The 19,295-nt window shown below is 63.3% G+C and overlaps 1 protein-coding gene across 1 annotated transcript; it reads left to right on the top strand.

Annotated features, from left to right (window-relative positions):
• Window positions 1–8,553: 8,553 nt before the first annotated feature.
• On the top strand, window positions 8,554–15,529 carry FOXO6 (forkhead box O6). The gene is made up of 2 exons (XM_065744600.1): window positions 8,554–9,684; window positions 13,933–15,529. Exons 1-2 carry the CDS (start codon window positions 9,295–9,297, stop codon window positions 15,328–15,330), a joined length of 1,788 nt encoding a protein of 595 aa, XP_065600672.1. The 5' UTR covers window positions 8,554–9,294; the 3' UTR covers window positions 15,331–15,529.
• Window positions 15,530–19,295: the final 3,766 nt, after the last annotated feature.

The raw sequence follows: 19,295 nt of genomic DNA, 5'->3' as shown, positions 1-19,295 counted from the left end.
CCTTGAAAGAGTTGTTCTCCTTCCACCAGAAGTCACAGGGCCGGGCAGTGCCCCTCTGCCCAGCAGAGCTGTGCCCTGCGGGGCTGCGTGCTGTGGGGCAGCTAGGGGCCATGGGATCCTGCAGCTCTGGGTGCCCCATGGGATCCTGCAGCTCTGGGTGCCCCGCTGGAAGCCAGCACTGCTGGCTCTGGTGGCCCAGTGGCAGTGCACGCTCTCCTCTGGTGCTGTTATTTCCCCACTTCTCCTTTTTTTTCCCCTTGGTTTCGTTCTTGGTATTTTTTCCTTGCTGCCCTATTTTTTTTTCACCTATAATTTTCTCCATTGACTTTAATTAAGCTCTCCCCAGGCTCGCGCTGTAGGCAGGCTTCCCCGGGTCTAATTAGACTCTCATCATAAGTAATCTACATGGAAAGCAAACATGTGTGTGTGAGAGAGAGCCAGTGAGATTTATAGAGAGCATGCAGGGAGCAGATGGGTGCATAAAACACTACAAATAATTCTGGTGCAGATGCAGAAAGGGCCGTCGCTGCGACGGGGACGGGAGCCTTCCCCATAAGTCAAACCTCCGCCTCTCCCTCTCGCTAGGTATCACCACATTTCCCACAATAAAATCAATAGTGCAGATCAGAGTAAATCATCTTTGACTGGGGAAGCAGGACTGGTGGATAGCAGCGATTCCCAGATGAGCTTCAGGAGACGTCTCGTGCTGATCGGGGCCGCGAGGTGCGTGCTGCCTCGGGGCTGCCTGCTCGGGGACGGGGAATGGGTTTCAGAGCAGGGTTTGGGGATAGGGGATGGGTCTCTGGATGCCCTTCTTGGCCGCGGTGCTCCTGAGTTCCTGGGCGCAGTGTGGATGCCCCCTTGTCAGGTTGTGCTGCGTGGCAGAGCTCTGGCAGTGCTGCAGCACGGTGGGTGCAGGGGTTGGAGACAGAATAAACCGTTGGGACTTTGACGTCGGTGGTTGCAGCGTTGTCTGGTGTGAGCCGCACTGAAACACTCAGCGTTCTGGTATTTAGGTATTTTAGGCCCTGCAGGCAGGCTGCGGCTCTCTGCACTGCCTTCAGGACTTCTCTGCCTGGTGCAGAGGTGGTTATGTCATGGGCTGGGAACTGTGTGACCTGATCTCCACTGCTGCCCGGGTCACAGTTCTCCCATGCTGCTGGGCACTGTGAGCCCCAGACATCTGCAGGAGCACCAGGAGATGGATCCTCTCTGTTCTGTAGTCAAACTCCTGCAATGGATCAAGCTGTGCTCACTGAACATCCTCTAACAAGGTGTTTTTTCCAAACCTTGTATTATTTCTGCAGCACAGTCCAACCATGGGATGGCTTCCAGTGGTCAAACATACACTTCTCCCCTGCAAGCATCTTTTGGGCTGCTCAGCCCAGGCTCCTCAGCAGACGCTGGAGACAAAAGGGCATGAATTACCTTCCTCTCAGTCAGTGATGTGAAGGAGTCCTTCCCTTCCCTTCCCTTCCCTTCCCTTCCCTTCCCTTCCCTTCCCTTCCCTTCCCTTCCCTTCCCTTCCCTTCCCTTCCCTTCCCTTCCCTTCCCTTCCCTTCCCTTCCCTTCCCTTCCCTTCCCTTCCCTTCCCTTCCCTTCCCTTCCCTTCCCTTCCCTTCCCTTCCCTTCCCTTCCCTTCCCTTCCCTTCCCTTCCCTTCCCTTCCCTTCCCTTCCCTTCCCTTCCCTTCCCTTCCCTTCCCTTCCCTTCCCTTCCCTTCCCTTCCCTTCCCTTCCCTTCCCTTCCCTTCCCTTCCCTTCCCTTCCCTTCCCTTCCCTCCCTCCCTCCTCGCGGTGCTGGACAGCTCCTGCTCGGCACAGCGGTGGTGGGGATGCACTGATGCTCAGCTCCGCTCACACGAGCCACGCGTGGAATACTTCTTTCAGATATTTAAATACATCTCAGGGTTCAGATCGCAGCTTCTCAACAGCAGTTAAATAAGTAACACATTCATATTTTGTAAACTGTTTCTCACAGCTTGTTTATTTAGGGTTATAACTCGATTTGGGCTCCTTATGGAAGTGTGACTCATTGTTTAATGTGTCAGCTCATTAGCAAGACTTGTTTTTGCCTTATATTTCTGTGCTACCACTAATTGCTGAGCCCACTGTGAGCTTCAGCTTCCAGTGACACCGTGCAGAACGCAAGGAGGTGGATCAGCGTGGAGATAAAAGGCCGACAGATGGGGCCGACAGAGGAAGCATCGGGGTCGTACCCCAAGCAGTGACCTTGCTCCCCTGGGCAGTGCCGCCAGCTCTGGGGGCTCTGCAGGAGTTGGGCACGAGCACATAGAGGAGAGGGATGGGAGCACGGCCAGCCCAGGAGGGCTGACCTCGTCGCGTCACTGCAGTTGCATGCGTTGGCCATGGGATCGATGGAGCACGCCTTGAAAATCACGATGTGCTGTACGGGAACTGCTGAATCACGGCGTGAACCGCTGACGGATCACCTGAGGCGCTGAGTCAGCCACGGAGCACAGGTGAAGGCAATGCACCTGTGTGACCAGGAGGGGTGGAGTCTGAATGCACCTCTCCCAGCCCCCATTTAAGGGCTGAGCACCACTGGGGAAGGACCTCTTGTTGGAGATCACTCCTTCGGTGTTTTCCCACTGTGAGCCTGGGACGCGGGTGAACATTCCATCTATTTTGGGTTATTCCCTTCCACTGTGATAATCCTCATTATGCATCCTGACTGCCGTACTGTGCACCTTCTAACCCTGCAGACACGTTGTGGATGGGCGCTTGGAGCTCAACCTTCCGTGCTGGCTGCCTTCCTTCTCCCGTTCCCCCCTTCCCACTGTGTTGCTCAAGCCAGATTCTCCCAGCTCGCTGGTGCTGGCTCCCTTCTACAGACGCTGCTGCTCGTTTCCTACGTGGCTGTACAGATTTTCACCGAGCGTTTAAAGGAATACAACGGTTCTGTAGGGGGGGGGAGGCTGGGAGAAAATAAAAACATGACAAAAATCAAAATTGGAGGGGTCAGCGGTGATGCCAGAAGAGGGGGAAGGACACAAAGCGGCCAATCCATCTGCTCAACACCTTCCCCTCTGCAGAGCTGCCCAGGACGGGTCCTGGGGGGGCACTGTGGAGTGGGGACACAGCTCTGCAGAGAGGGGGGGAGCGGGGGGAGCAGGGGGAGCAGGGGGAGCAGGGGGAGCAGGGGGAGCAGGGGGAGTGGTGCATCCTGGAGGAAAGGCAGCGGAATTGGGGCGGAGCTGCGTTTTCCATCCCCGAGGAGGGCTTTGCAAACAATAGAGATTAAAAAATAAATAAAAGCCATAAGAAGTGCTCGACAGTGTCCTTTTAAATCACATTTACCCCCCCACACCTCTCTGAAAATATGCAATAAATCCCTTGCAGGAGTCATGGAAGCACCTGGCGTGCTCTTGGGAGGACGGACGGGCATCTCCCCGCTCTCCTCAATTTGTGGCCTCCTGGCTCCCGACACCATTTCTCACCTCCGGATCCGTGAGCTCCTTTCTGTCCCCACCAAATGCTGCCACATCGCCCACTCAGAGTTACCTGAGTTCCCCCACAGGACGAAGCTCCGTGCCCATCCACGGGGGCTCTCCTCCCCATCCACGTCTCTGGGTCCGGCGCTCTCAGCTTTGACGCGTGCCGAGGATCCGTCCCCGTAACGTCTCCAGGCATCTCCCCATCCAGCATCAATCCAACTGCTCGCACAAAGTGCTCTGGAAGCTCTGCTCGTGGGGCTGACGCGGGCGGCGTTGGGTTTCTCAGCAGGGAAATGTGTTTTAGTGCCCGGATCGAAGCAGCCGTGCGCCGGGGGGTGCTGGAGCTGCCTTTACCCCTTTCTGCCTTCCCTGTGGGGCAGGACCGTGGGGAGCAGCTGTGGATGCCCCACTCAGCACTGCTCGGCTCTGGGATTTCCACGGTGCCCACCTGCGCTGCCCACTGCTGTGCTGGGGGGAACCGTGCGCCGACTCAGAGTGTGAAACTTCGGGGAGTTCAAAAAGGATCATAAAAAGGAAACGGAGGAGGTCTCGTTTTATTTTCGTGCATTTTGATCCACCTTTTGTGAGCGGAAAATGGAGAAATTGGGAAACAAGGAGAGGACACCGGGGTCCCACCGGGGCCGGGACCTCCCCCCACACCTCCTCCTCCTCCCCCTGTGCCCCACACCAGTCAGGAGATCCGCACCAGCCGGGATTCTTTGTGTTGGTTCATCCCAAAGCCTCCAACCCGGCCGTGCTCCACGGTCCAGCTGTGCATTTCAGTGGGGTTTGGGCACTTGCTTCGTGCGTGGTCCATGTCTTTGATGTGCACTCCCTTGTTCATCTCCAGCGAAAGCTTTTGTGGGAGTTTCAGAGCGCTGCTGGAGCCCAACTGGGCACAGTGAGAGGGCTGCGAGCACCTGGGGGTGGCAGGGGTGGGGGAGGGATGGATGGATGGAAGGAGAAGAGATGGGTTGGATGGAGGGATGGGTGAATGCATGGGTGAAGGGAGGAATGAAAGAAGGGAGGGATAGGTGGATGGATGGAGGTATGGATGAAGGGATGGAGGGAGGGAGGGAGGGAGGGAGGAAGGGTTGGGTGGTTGGATGGATGGAGGGGTGGGTGAAGGGAGGGAAGGAAGGAGGGATAGATGGATGAAGTGTGACTTTTTGTACGGTCTGACAACGGTAAGAAAAGGGGGAATGGTTTTAAGCGATGAGATGCCAGAGCTGCCCTGGAGGGATGGTTCTTGAAGAGCGTGAGGCCAGAAATACCCGGGGAGTGGTGAGTACTGGGGAAAAGGCAGCGTGGGGATGAGAGGCGGGACGGTGACGTGTGGCCTCCGAATGCTGAGAGCTCCAAATGCTGAGAGCTCCAACACTCCCAGCAATTAACTGCTGTGAGATGGGAAGCGTGCGCTGACTGCAAACACCTTCCCGTGCTGGATCACGCACCTGAAGCACCGCTGTGTGCGGGTGTCCGCAGGGCAGTGCCGATGTGACGCTTCCCTGCGACTTCTTGGTGCTGCGGTCCTTTCTCTGCAACATTAACCCACCTTAGGGTGGTCCCACCTCACCTCGTCCTTCAACACCTCCGTCCCCACTGCCACCAGAGCTCTGCCCAGCGCTGGGGATCGGTACCTCTGCTGCAGACGGCTGTGGCTCAGGAGGAGCAGCCGCAGCCGTGCGGGTGCTGGGGGCTGAAAGCAGCCCCGGGGCCGTCTGCCATCCCCTCCCCTCCTCCTGGGAGGGGCAGCGGGGATGTGAGCGCTGTGGGGAGACACCAGTGTCTGCTGCAGCCCCTCTGGGGTCCGTCTCTCTAAGAATAAGTGTCTGTGTCTCCACGGCCTCCGGAAAGCCAACCATCAGCACTTGCTAGCTGCCATTTGGGCTCCTGGTGTCTCCAGCCCATAATTCAGCGGCTTGCATGCATTAATTGTCAGGCTCGGAGCGCTGCAGAGATGCCCAGCCTGGCTTTCTTGTGGTTTGCACTGGCGCCTGTCAGCACACATCACGGTCCTGCAGCTCGGAGTGGCCGTTGTGTGCCAGGCTCTGCTGTTCGGTCACAGCCTCAGTTGTCACTGTGGGTCCGTTGTCCCCACTCCAACCAGAGGAGCAGCCCCAGGACCGCCCAGGAGCATGGCACAGCCTTTCTGTGCAGGGCTCCTCAGGGAGCAGGGACCTGCCCCACCACACAGCCCCGGCTTTCTGCCATCCCCACAGGCCTGGGGACGCAGCTGTGCCGCACAGACAGGAGCTTTTCCTCTTCCAGGAGCTTTTCCTCTTCCAGGAGCAGCTTCTGGACCTCCTGCAGCCGCAGTCATGCCTGGAGCAGGGCAGGTCACAGCCCCGTCCTCCTCTGCATCCCTACAGCGATGCATGCAGAGCTCAGTGCAGCCAGGGCAGCAGCAGGAGGGCAGCTCGGGCTCCCCAGATGACACCAGGGATGGTTTCCTGGAGCGTAATTCCCGGCATGTGTAACAGGTGAAGGTCGGCAGGATGGCCGTGGGCCGGAGCACGGGGCATGTGGTGCTCAGCTGAGGGAGCCAGGCTTGGGGAAAGGAGCCCCTGAAGGGACCACATCCAGTTCCACAGTGCTGCGTGCCCGTGGACCCCGTGGGATTGGGTCCGACCTCACCGGGCTTTTCCACGGCCCACGCGGTGCGAGGCACAGCGCACCTCCCCACCTTGCACCGCTCACAGAGCGCCGATAAACTGCTGTTCACACTTTCATAGGATCACAGAACCACAGCGGGTGGGGAAGACCGCTCAGGGCACTCAGCCCACCCCACCGTGCCCACGGACTGCGACCCACAGTGCCACATCCCCACGCTTTGTGGCTTTGATTCCCCCTGCTCCTGCTCCTGGGTGGGTGAGGGCTCCGTGTCCATGCCATCTCAATCCAAACTCTGTGGTCCCGTCCCTGCATCCCACAGCTGAATTTTGGTGGGGACACCCCTCCGTGTGAGCTGGGAAAGGAGGAGGAGGGCTGAGCCCAGGGTGGCACAGCTCCACGCTGCGACAATTAATGGGAAATAAAAGACCAGAGGGCCCGGAGAGTCACCTGGAAGATCATAAAGAGAAAGCAAATCTATCCCTTCCTCTGAGAGCTCCTCGCAGCTCGGTGGATTTATTGCTGCCTTCTGAGACCGTAACAACTCGTGAGGCTGATGAGAGCCGTCCGCTGCCGTCCAAGCTCTGCTTCTTATTCACTAACGTGGAGTGGAAGGGGAAGGAGTATCACCGAGCTGGGGGGGTGGGGCCCCAAATGTCCCCGGAGAGTTTGGGGCTGTGGCTGCTGCCCCTGAGCTCAGCCCCAAAACCCAGCCCCACTGCGGGGTTGTGTGGGGTGGGGGTCCCTCCAGGCCCCGCTCCTCCCGGAGCTGTGCACAGCGTCGCAGCCGCCCCGGATGGGAGCGAGGAGGGCAGCGAGGGGGAGTGACCGAGTGCTCTGAAACAGCGCACGGAACGGGTGGGAGTCAGGGTGAGTGCTGAGCTGCCGTGCCCCCCAGGTTGTGCTGTCAGCCCTCGATCCGAGCGGTGCACCCCGCCCGCATCGCTGCTCAGAGGGCGCATGCAGCGGGGGATGCGTGCGGGCGGTGATGGGTGCGTGTGTCCCGAAGGCCCCAGGATGAAATCCGGGCCGGGGGGGGGAGGTGCTGGCGCACAAAAGCAGCGCTGCTGGAAAAGCACCTCTGGAAGCACCGCGTGTGGGAGCGGCAGTGGGAAGAGGTGGCCGCGGAGATCCCCTCCCCCCCCTCCCCTCCCTGCACGGGAGGAGCAGCTCCGGGGAGGATCCGGTGCCGTCCTGAGCGCGGCCGCACCTCCCCGCACCGCCCCGCGTCCTCCGAGCTGCGGCTGCGGGAGAGTGAGAACAGCTCCTTTCGACTTCGGACTTTCATTCGCTCGACTTTCCGCCCCGTGGGAGCACCCCTGGCGTGGGCAGCGCTGCAGCAGCGCTCCCAGCTCGGGCGGCTGCGGGCGGCACTGAGCCCGCTCTTCCCGTCCCCCCCCGGTTCCCACTCCCCCCTCTCAGCCTCCACCCGCAGTGGCAGTGTAAGCACCCTGCTGGCGCTGGAGCGTGAGCACGACGTGCTGTCAACATCACCATCATCATCATCATCATCACCATCACCATCGCCGTTATCACCGTTACTGGAGGACCATCATCACCATCTCCGTCATTATCACCATCAACATCGTGACCATAGAGCCATCGTCACCATCACCATCGTCACCATGGTTGCTGTAGGACCATCATCATCACCACCATCATCACCATCGTCACCATCACTGCCACCATCGCCACCTCCACAGATCCATCGCTATCCCCGTCACCGTAACTGTCACTATAGAATATCACCTTCATCACCACCGTCACCAAAATCGTTATTGCCCTCAGTGCCACCATAGTCATCGTCGTAACCATGACCACAACCACGACCATGGCCGCCCCGACCCACGGTCACGCACGGCATCCCACACGTGGGCGGCGCCTGGAAAACGGGGCGTGGCTTCGAGGAGGCGTGGCTTCGTTATAGGGGCGTGGTTTCAGGACGGGGCGTGACTTCGCGCAGTGGGCGTGGCTTTCCGGCGGGGTCTCCCCGTCCCGGGGGCGTGTCCCGTAGTAAGGGGGCGTGGTCTCGCGGCGGCCGCGGCGGCGTTGCCGTGGTGACGCGCGCTCCCGCCGCGCCCCGTGACGTCACCGCAGGGGAAGGAGCCAATAGGCGGGCGCGGGGGGCGTGGCCTCGGGGCTCCTCCCGCCAATCGGGCGGCGGCGGCGGCGCGGGGCAACAATGGGGGGCGGGCGGGGCGGGGCGCGGTGGCGCGCCCGGGGCACACGTGGGGCGGCGGCGGCGGGGTCGGGGCCGCCCGCGATGCGGAGGGGGAGGGTTGGGGTGGGGGGGGGGGGAAGCGCGGCCCCGCCCCGCGCGGCCCCGCCCCGCACGGCCCCGCCCCGCACGGCCCCGCCCCGCGGTACGGCGGCACGGCGGCGGCCGCTCCGGCGATCGGCGCGGAGCGAGCAGCCCCAGCATGCGGCCCGCGGCGGCGGCGGCGCGGCGGCGGCGGTGGCGGAGGGGGGGGGCGGGCGCGGGGCCGGAGCGCGGCCGCTGAAGACGGGGAGCGGAGGGGCGGAGGGGTCCGGAGGGGCGGAGGGGCCCGGAGGGGCGGGGAGCCGCGCGCCCGCCCGCCCTCCGTCGCTCGGCGCTGTCAGGTGCATGGCTCCGCCGCTCCACCGGACTTAGCGCCGGGCCGACCCCCCCCCCCCCCCCCTTCACCCCTCACCCCCTCCCCGGGCTGAGCCCCCCCATGGCCGCCCCCCGCTCCTTTCCGCCGTTCCGGGGCTCCGCGCATCGCTCCCAGCGCGGAAACTGCGCCGTGAGCCGCGCGGGTCCGGTGCGTTTTTGACGGAAGGGAGAAAAGGAGAAAAAGAAGAAAAAGGAGAAAACGGAGGAAAGGAGGAGAGGAAAAGGAGGGAAAAGAAGGGGGAAGAAAGGAGGAAAATAGGGGAAAGATAGGGGAGAAATAGGAGGGAAATAGGAGAGAAGAAGGAGGAAAAGAGCGGAAAAACAGGAGAGAAGAAAGGGAGAAATCGGAGAGAAACAGGCGGCAAAAAGGAGAGGAAAAGGAGCGAAACAGAAGGAGGAAAAGCGGAGAGAAACGCGGGAGCGAAAGGAGCGGCAGAGGAGCGGCGGAGAAGGAGAAAAGAAGCGAAACCCCCCAAAAACCCCATCATCGTTCACCGCTCCTCTCCGTCCCCGCCGTTATTTCGTGACTGCGCTGCTCGGGGGGGGGGGGGGCGGGAGGGGGAGCACACAACACGGACACGCGTGGGACCATGGCCGCGCATCAGGTGGACTCCGATCCGGATTTGGAACCGCGGCTCCGGCCCCGCTCGTGCACATGGCCGCTCCCGCAGCCCGACTTCCCCGAGGACGACGACGCCGTTCCCGGCGGGGGAGGGGGAGGAGGACGGGGAGGGGGGGGGATCCCCGCGGTCCCCCCCGCACCCCAAAATCCCAACGGGGGCGATGCGGGGCAGCTGCGGAAGGCCAAAAGCGCGCGGAGGAACGCGTGGGGGAACCTCTCGTACGCGGATCTGATCACCAAAGCCATCGAGAGCGCCCCGGAGCGGCGGCTCACGCTGTCGCAGATCTACGAGTGGATGGTGCGGTGCGTGCCCTACTTCAACGATAAGGGCGACAGCAACAGCTCCGCGGGATGGAAGGTAGCGCGCCCCAAAGCGCGGCCCCGGCCCTACAAAGGGGGGAGGGGGGTTGGGGTCGGGTGGGGGGTGGGAGGTCTGTGGGGTGCAGGGCGGTGGGGTGGCCCGTGGTGTCTGCTGCTGATGTTGGGCTGACAGACGGTGTCCCGTAACGTCCCTGTGCCCATAGTGTCCTCGTCCCATAGCGTCCCCATCCCATAGTGTCCCCATCCCATAGCGTCCCCATCCCATAGCGTCCCCATCCCCATAGCGTCCCCATCCCATAGCGTCCCCATCCCACGGTGTCCCCATCCCCGCAGTGTCCCCGTCCCCATAACGTCCCCATTCCATATTGTCCCCATCCCCACAGTGCCTCCGCCCCATAGCATCTCCATCCCATAATGTCCCCATCCCATAATGTTCCTGCCCCATAGCATCTCCATCCCACAGTGTCCCCGTCCCCATAACGTCCCCATCCCATAATGTCCCCGTCCCTGTGTTCCCCCCTCCCCCCCGTGTGCGCTGTTCCCCCGCGGCCGCCGCCCGTTGTTGCCACGCGCGGCCGTGGAGCGGCGCTGTCCGCGTGTGCCCCGCGGCGGTGGGCGCGGGTGGGCGGCCGCGCGTCCCACGGGTGTCCGTGCGATCCCCACGGGTGTCCGTGTCCGTGCATCCCTTCCGATGACACACGTGGGGTGGGGGGGGACCCGCGTCCCCACGGCCCCGCCCGGCGCCCGTGGGTCGGAGGGGCGCTCCGTGAGCTCCGCCTCTCCCCCGTGGGTTCCGCGTGGGACGTTCCGCGGCTGTGACCGCCCCCCCCCCCCGGGGCTGTGGGGCTCCTCCGGGGCAGCGCCGGAGCGGCGGCGGTTGGGGGGGGTGCTCCGGTGGGGCACGGGAGTTTCTATGGGGCAGCGGTATTTCTGTGGGGCAAGGACACTCCAATAGGGCAGGGATGTTCCTATGGGGCAGGGGCATTTCTATGGGGCAGAGATGCGCCTGTGGGTCAGGGGTGTTTCTTATGGGGCACAGATGTTCCTATGGGGCAGCGATGCTCTTATGGGACAGGGATGTTTCTGTGGGGCAGGAATGCTGTGGTGGATTGGGGATGTTCCTATGGGGCAGAGGTGTTCCTATGGGGCAGGGATGTTCTTGTAGGGTCGGGCTGCTGTTGTGGGGCAGGGATGCACCTATGGGATCGGGATGTCCCTATGGGGCAGACGTGCTCCTATGGGGCAGGGCTGCAGTGCTGGTGCTGGGATGCTCCGATGGGGCAGAGTTGCTCTGATGGGATTGGAATGTCCCTATGGGTTCGGGATGCTTCTGTGGGGCAGGGGTGTTCCTATGGGGTGGGCATGCTCCTATGGGGAAGGGATGCTGTGATGGAGGAGGGATGTTCCTGTGGGGTGGTGATGCTCCTATGGGGCAGAGATGTCCCTGTCGGGCAGAGGTGCTCCTATGGGATGGGGATGTTCTTATGGGGCAGGGATGCTCCTATGGGGTGGGGATGTCCCTATGGGACGGGGTTGTCCCTATGGGGCAGAGGCGCTCCTATGGGGCGGGGTGTCCCTGTGGGGCGGGGTGTCGGTGTGGGGCGGAGCTGTTCCCACGCGTTCCGGCGCCGTTATTTCATCCGCCCGAACTTCGGCGCTCCGTTATGGGAACCAACGGCGGCGGTTCAGCGCTGCGCTGTCCCCGCCGCCCCTTTGCGCGGCCCCGCGGCGCTGCTCGTGCACGGCGCTGCGCGCGTGCGTGCGCTCACACGAGTGTGCGCTGCGGTGTGAGAGCGGGGACGGGAACGGGGAATGATGTGCTCGGGGGGAAGGGAAGGAGGAAGGGATGAGCAGCCGTCCTCTGCTGCCCCGCTCAGAGCTGTGCACTCCGCTGTTGGAGCTCTGCTCCCTCTGCCCCCACCCCGCACTGCGCGCCCCAAACACGTCACCCCAAACTCCGCACCCTTTGCACCCCACAACCCGCCTGCTTCGCCCCACAGCCTGCCCCACACACCATGAAGGCGGCCAGGGCTGTGGGGGACGTCAGTGTGGGGCTGGGGGTTTTGGACATAGGGTTAGGGAAGGGGGGAGATGTGGGGCTGGGGGGTGAGGAGGTGCAGTGTGCAGAGCTTGGGGTGTCAGTGATGTAGGGTTGGGAGACTTCAGTGTGGGGCTGGGGAGTGCGACTCTGATTTTAATGCCCCATGGGGTGGGCCCGGTGCGCTTTGGGGTCGGTCTGTAGGATGTGGGGTCAAGCAAATGAGTGTTGGGGTCTGGACTGTGGGATCTGGGGTCTGTCTGATGGTCTTTGGGGTCTGGCCCATGGATTTGGGGTCAGGCTGATGGTTTTTAGGGCCTGAGCAAAGGTCTCCTTTGGGGTCTGACCCATGGATGGACTCTGGGGGTCAGGTCAGTGTCCTTTGGGGTCTGACTGATGGATTCTGGGGTCTGACCCATGGATTTTTGGGGGTTGTCCCATGGATTTGGGGGTCTGGATGAAGGTGTCCTTTGGGGTCGGACGCATGGGTGGATTTTGGGGTCCAGCCCATGGAAGGACTTTGGGATATGGGCTGTGATCTTTGGGGTCTGATCTATGGATGGACTTTGGGGTCTGATCCACGTCCTTTGGGGTCTGGCCTATGGACGGACTTTGGGGTCCCGGTCCATGGGGTGGTGTTTGGGGCCGGAGGCGCTCATAGAGGCAGTGAGCAAAGGCCCCACTGAGACACAGAGTGGCTGTGGGGCCGTGTGGGGCCGTGTGGGGCTGTGGGGCTGGGACTGCCCCCCACAGCAATGGGGCTTCTGCCCCTCAGTCCCACTGCACTTCCCCACATCTGATCACTGTCCCCATACCCCCACCTCATCCTCCTCCTGCCCCATGGTGGCCCCTGTGGGGCAGCCCCGCATTCAGTGTGGGGTGGGGACACTTTGCTCGAGTGGGGTTGTAGGGTGTGGGGTGGGAATGTCCCTGTTCGGGGCACATGGGGGCACACAGTGTTGGGGGAACGGGGGTGGGGATTTCTCACCATCCCCGGCCCCACTGGGGTCTGATCCTGGGCAACTTTGGGGTCAGATCTGTGGGTTTCAGGGTCTGCCTGATGGGTTTTGGGGTCTGGTCTGTGGGCTTTGGGGTCTGCCCCATGGATGTGGGGGTCTACCCCATGGGTCTGGGGGTCTGCTGCATGAGGTTTGGGGTCAGATCTGTGGGTTTCAGGGTTTGGTTGATGGGTTTTGGGGTCTACTCCATGGGCTTTGGGGTCTGAACTGTGGATTTGGGGTCTGCCCCATGGACTTAGGGGTCTGACCCATTCATTCAAAGGTCAGACCCATGGATCTGGGGGTCTGGCTGTTGGACTTTGGGTCTGGTCCATAGTTGGGCTTTGAGGTCTGATCCTGGATGGACTTTGGGGTCAGGTCTGTGAGGTGTGGGGTGTGTGCACGAGTGTGTGTATGGGGGGGGGGTTCTTCTGGGGGGGGTCGATGGGGTTTTGGGGCGGGTGGGGGTGGGGCAGGGGGGCGTGGGGGTTGGGGGGCGTGGGGGTTGGGGCCGGGACGTATATTGGGGTTGGGGTGGGGGACCCCCCCGGGGTTGTGTGGGGTCGGCGGTGCGGGGGAATCGATCCGGGCTGAGGATTACAATAGAAAAACCCCACAGCGATTTCCCGCGGCAGTGACGTGGCGCCCACGCGTGATTTCCTCCCCAACGCGGGGGGGGTGTTGGGGATCCTCGGGGCCCCCCACTATTCCCCTCCCCCCACCCCCCCCCCTTCCACGGACGGCGCGGTCCGGCTCACAATGGCACTAATTGCGCGCTAATTGCTCATCAGAGCCGTTTCACACCGCCCGCGGCTCCACGGGGGGGGGGGGGGCACACACACACACACACACACACACACACACACACACACACACACTCCCTCCGCGGTGGGGGATGGGGGGGGGGGGGGGTCTGTCATGCCGCTGTCCCCTCCCGTCCCCGCTGCCCCCCCCGTGGCCGTGCAGGAAGGGGATAACGGGCGGTCCGCGTTCACCCGCAGTCGCGTTTTCGGGTGGACGTGAAATTGAAGCCCCCGCCCCCCCCACACCACGGAGGAGCGATTCGTTCCCAGCGCCGCGATCGATTTCCACGCGCTCGGGGGCCGACGGACGCGGGGGGGGGGGGGGGGGGGGGGCCGCACCGCTCCCGCTCCTCCTCCTCCGTCGCCCCGCGTGGGCAACGGCGCTGCGTGTGTCCCCCCCCCCCCCCACGCCCCCAACCCCTCCGTGCTCTTTCTCTCCCCCGCAGAACTCCATCCGCCACAACCTCTCCTTGCACACCCGCTTCATCCGCGTGCAGAACGAGGGCACGGGGAAGAGCTCGTGGTGGATGCTGAACCCCGAGGGCGGCAAGACGGGCAAGAGCCCGCGCCGCAGGGCCGTGTCCGTGGACGGCGGCGGCAAGTTCCTGCGCATCAAGGGCAAGGCCGGCAAGAGGAAGGCGGCGCCGGCCACGCCGGAGCGCGGGGACGACAGCCCGAGCTCGCAGCCAGCCCGGTGGGCCCGCAGCCCCGCGGCCCGCGCCGCCGAGGAGTACGACGCCTGGGCGGACTTCCGCAGCGGGGCCGGCTCCTCGGCCAGCGCGGCGTCGCCCGTCGTGGCCCACCGGGAGCCCGAGGAGCTGGAGGAGGACGACGGCGCGCCGTCCTCGCCGCTCATGTACCCCAGCCCGTCCAGCACCGTGTCCCCGTCGCTGAGCGCGCGCCGCTCCGTCGAGCTGCCGCACCTCGCCGAGCTCGCCGGCACCATCGGCCTGGCGGACGGGCTCGGGGACGGCCTGCTGGACGAGCTGCGGGACGGCTACGCCGTCAGCCCCCCGCAGCCGCAGCCGCAGCCGCAGCCGCAGCCGCAGCCGCTGCCCCTGCGCCAGCGCAGCTCCAGCTTCTCGTTCGGCTCCAAGGGCTGCGGCGCGGGGCCGGCGGGCGGCGCGTACTGCGGGACCATCTACAGCCAGCCGGCCCTGGGCGCGGCGCGCCGGCTGCCCATGCAGACCATCCAGGAGAACAGGCAGGCCGCGTTCCCGCCCGCCGCCCCGTACCGCGGCGCGTCCTCGCTGCAGGACCTGCTCTCCTCCGTCCCCTACGCGCACAAGGAGCCGGCGGACCTCCCCGCTCCTCCGCCCGGCCCCGCCGTGCCGCCCCGCGGCCACAGACAGAACCCGGTGCTGTGCGGGGAGCGCGGCATGGCCTTCCCGGCCCACCCGGCCCCGCTGCCCAAGGGCAGCGCGCTGTACCACCCTCCGCCCGCCGCCCACCACCCCGCGCTCAACGCCAGTGCCTTAGCCACCCCCGTCAGCCTTATGAGCCTGCCCGGCGACGCGTGCGGCGCGACGGCGATGCCGCACCACGGGCACCCGCACCCTTACGCCGCCGGCCAGGGCCTGCACGCGAGCCCGCTGGACTCGCCCTACGCGGGGCTCCTGCACCCCCCGGCCGTGGGTCAGGACAGGTTCCCCGCGGACCTGGACCTGGACATGTTCAACGGGAGCCTGGAGTGCGACGTGGAGTCCATCATCCTCAACGACTTCATGGACAGCGACGAGATGGACTTCAACTTCGACTCGGCGCTGCCGCCGCAGAACGCGCTCGGCGTGCCCGCGCTGCCCGGCGCCCCGCAGCCCCCCAACCAGAGCTGGGTGCCCGGGTGACCCCCGCCCGCTGCCCGCCGACGGGACGTGGCCGGGGGAACGCTGAGACAAACTCCTTCTTTCTTCTTTTCCTTTCCCTTCTGCCTTTATTTGTGGAGACGGGCCGGAGCCGGCGGCTCAAACTTGTGATGAAACACAAACCTTAGGGTCACGGATGGAGGCGGGGCGGGCGCCGGGGGGGGCAGGAGGGAAGGGCAGCAGGAAGGGGACCCCCCCTCCCCCCCGAGGGGTCCGGGTGCCGGCACCAGCTCGGCTCGTCCCTGTGCTGGCGGCCCTCGGCTGGAGGAGCGGGGACAGCGGTGACACGGGGCCCTGCTCTGCGCGCCGCTGTCCGGAGTGGGGGACGCTTTGCTCGGGGGCACCTTAAGAAGTGAATCCTCCACGCGGCAGCGTCAGCAGAAGGGAAACGTGCCCCGGGCTGGGGGCTTCACCACCCCCAAAACCCTCACGGGGACGCGAGCTCGGCCCGTGCGCCCTCGGGGGGCGTCAGGAGGGGTTGGTGACGGAGGGGAGGGTGCGGCCGCGCGTGCCAGCAGTGCCACAGTCGCACTGCGGTGCCGTGGTTGTGTCGCACCGTGCTCACGCGGCAGCGCCGTGCCCGTGTGGGCGATTCCTGCGCTGCTGGATCCTGGTGGCCCGGGCACGAGCCGGGGTCGGGGAGGGGGGGTCTATTTATTTGACTTCATGCACTCTTTTGCCATTGAGTTCTTGCGTTGGAAGGACGGGGGGAGCTCGGGGAGGGGAGGAGGAGGCCACAGCTGCGCCCACCACCCGTCCTGGCTGGGCTGGGTGCTGGGGGGCCGCTCTATGGGGTGCTGCGGGGCTCCCCCTGCTGAGTCAGCACTGCTGGCCCCACTGCGTGGTCCCACGTGTGGGACCCCCCGCCCCCCCCCCAGCTCCGGGTTTGGCGCAGCAGTGCCACCGTTCACCTCCGGCCCGGGCGCGCGGCGGGCGTAGTCTCTAAAGACATTCGTCCAGGTTAATTAATTATGTTTACATTATTTGATCATGTACAGAATTTAATATATTCTATTATATATAACCTTTCTCGAACGCTTTTTTAAAGAAGGGATTATTCTTTGGGTCGGGATCATCGTTTTGTAGCACCACCTCTTTGTTTCAGGCGCGTCTCACTCGTGGGAACGATGGCAGTGCAATCCCCGGCCCCGTCCGCTCTGCGCACGTGGAGAGGTGGGGAGGGCCCTGGACAGAGAGAGGGGGGGGGGGATCCCGCCCCGTGTGCCCCCCAAGTGGGGGTCCTGCCCCGTGTGCCCCCCAAGTGGCAGTTCTGTAGGCACAGCCAGCAGCTCACCAGCGCCCGGTGCGCGGATGGGGATACCCCACGTGCAGGGACCCTCCGAAGCCCCCAAAGGATGAGAAGAGCCCCCGGCCCCCGCTCACCCCCCCCCCCCCGGGGTTTTGGAGTGGGGGGCGAGGGGGGGTGGTCCCGTTGCGAAGCTGTCTTTGTGGTTCGTGACCGTGGGGTTGTCGTGTGTGCGGTGGAGTCGTGTTGGTGAAGCGTCGTGTGTACAGTGGTCGTGCGGTGCGAGGGACGGCACGCAGCGGGGGCTGAGCCCCCCCACCAGAAAAACAACAACAAACAAACAGCCCCAGAGGGTCAGGCAGGAGCCGGGGGGCTCTGGGTGGGAGGGGACGTGTGGGGTGGGGGGAGCTGGGTGCACGGCACAGGGTGACGCCGTTGGGTGCTCCCACCGCCCCGTGCCCACGCTGCTGCATTTCCATCCTCTGCCAACAGCACTGCCCACCCCCCCCCGACCCCCACCCAGCGCCAGCAGCTCCGCACCCACCAAATTGGGGCACACTGAGGGGTCCCAGCAGCTTTCTTGGCCCGGTGGCCTCGGTCCATCCTTTCCCTCGTATTTATAGCTGTACAGACGGGGGGGGAGGGGCAGTGGCGGGCGTCATCTCTCACCGCGCATCTATCGTATGGCAGTGGTAACTTTCTTGGTTGTGCTGTTAGAGTTTGTGTACGTGGCGATGTAAAGAACCGTGTATAGTGCATTGTACAGCATATTTTCATGAATAAAATCGTTTTAAATATGACAAGGTCGGGCTGCCCGCGTCGCTGCTTCTGTGTGCCCGGGATGGGGGGCTGTGTTGGGTGCCGGGGGTCCTCGGGGAGATCCCTTTTGTGCTGGAAGTGGGTCCTCCTGTGGGGAAGCTTTCTCTTTGTGGGTGCTCCATCCTCGCATACGGACGAGGCCACGGATGGGGCCCTGGGCAGCCTGACCCAGTGGGGCTGGGTGGGTGGGATTGAGGCCCCTCCAACCCACGCACTCTGTGATCCTGTGGCTGTGATGGGGACGGGGCGCAGTCAGTGCTGCACGCAGGGCTCAGAGCTGGGGGAGGGCAGCAGAGCTTTTCGTTGCTGCCCAGGTCTTGGTGCTGGAGTAGGGTCAGCTCAGTTCTGTAGAGCCGAGGGGCAGAAGTGGGGAGGGAGAGGTCGGGGTTAAGGTGCAAGTGACAGCAGGGAGGGTCACGGGGATCCCTGCCTGGGTGGGGCTCACCAGGAGCAGCAGCTCTGCCCCGGAGCAGTGGGACCCTGCGGTGCTCCGTGTCCTCAGCAAACCCCACTGCCTCGGTGGGGAAACGTGTCATCCCACCCCCCCCCCCCAAAAAAAAAAAATTAATGAATAAAATGAGAAAAAAGAACAACAGGAAGAAAGACATCAAGTTGGTTTGACAGGATCTATTTTCCATAAATCCCTGTTGATTGGCATTAATTATATCGCCCTTTCTGATGCTTTATTGCCGCATTCCGTATCAGCCTTCCCGTTATTTTGCCTGGGATCAATGTCAGGCTGACAGACTTGTAATTACCCACGTCGTCCTGTTTCCCCTTTTAAAATACGAGGCCAACCTCCACTTTTCTCCCAGGGCCCTGGGAGTCCCCACGTGCTCCGTGCCATATGAAAACAGCACCGGAGCTGAGGATCCTGGCTGGGTTTCCTCCTTTGATCACTGGTTCCCCCGGCTGACACTGGGACCCCCCAGCTCCCTTCCCATGGGGCAGGAAGGAGGGTTGGGTTGGACGGGAGGAAGAATTCCTTCTCCCAGGGAGTGGTGATGCATTGGCACAGAGCGCCCAAGGAGCGGTGGGGTCACCGTCCAGGGGGGTGCTCCGTGGGGACGTGGCGCTGGGGGGTGGATGAAGTCAGAGTGGGGGTGGGAATCTCAGAGCTCTCTTTCAGCCCTAATGGTTACGACTTGGAGGGCACGCTGATGCTGGGCTGATGGTTTTGGAGGTCTTTCCCAACCCTGTGGCTCTCGGAGCGGGCACGGCGGGGATGGGACGGCGATGATCTCAGGTCTTTCCCAACCTCCCCGACTCCGTGGCTCCATGATCCCCCAGCCCCGTGCCCACCCCACACCCGACATCTCCTTGTGGTGCTCCACGTCTGCCCGCGGAGGTCAACACAATGCAGGCAGAGGAGGAGAGGACTGCCATCGGAGCTGGGGTGGGAGAGGTGTCACAACGAGGGGGGACGGAGGGATGAAGGCACAGAGGGAAGGGGGGGAAGCAGAGAGGGGTCAGCGGTGCCCATGGGACCGGGGACGGAGCTGAGCCCTCCTGGGAGCACACAGAGGAGGATGAGGACAGGAGGAACGCGGGGAGGAAAGCCTCCAGGAGCGTGTGTCTGTCATAAGATATTCCCTTGCAGAAATCTTGGAAACCTTAGAAAGAGTTTTTGCTCAATGTTATTAATTAAGGCAAAAGAATCCCCATATGGGAAGAGAAACAGTCAAGTTATATTTTTGCTAAATACGCGGCGCCATATGGTAACACACAGCGTTGGCCACATAGGCAGCCTCCAATATATGTTACCATATGCTGCGATGTACTTCAGGATTCCTTTGTTTTTGAAAGAGGGCATTGTCTTACGGGGCAAAAATGAGCAGCCCACCCCAGGGAGAAGGAGAAACAGCGCAAGCTGCTTCTGCTG

This window comes from Cyrtonyx montezumae, unplaced genomic scaffold (genome assembly GCF_038088225.1).
Source record: "Cyrtonyx montezumae isolate F1298 unplaced genomic scaffold, pur_monq_1.0 scaffold_31, whole genome shotgun sequence".
In the NCBI taxonomy this organism is placed as follows: domain Eukaryota; kingdom Metazoa; phylum Chordata; class Aves; order Galliformes; family Odontophoridae; genus Cyrtonyx; species Cyrtonyx montezumae.
This window is presented reverse-complemented; position numbering and strand designations above follow the sequence as displayed.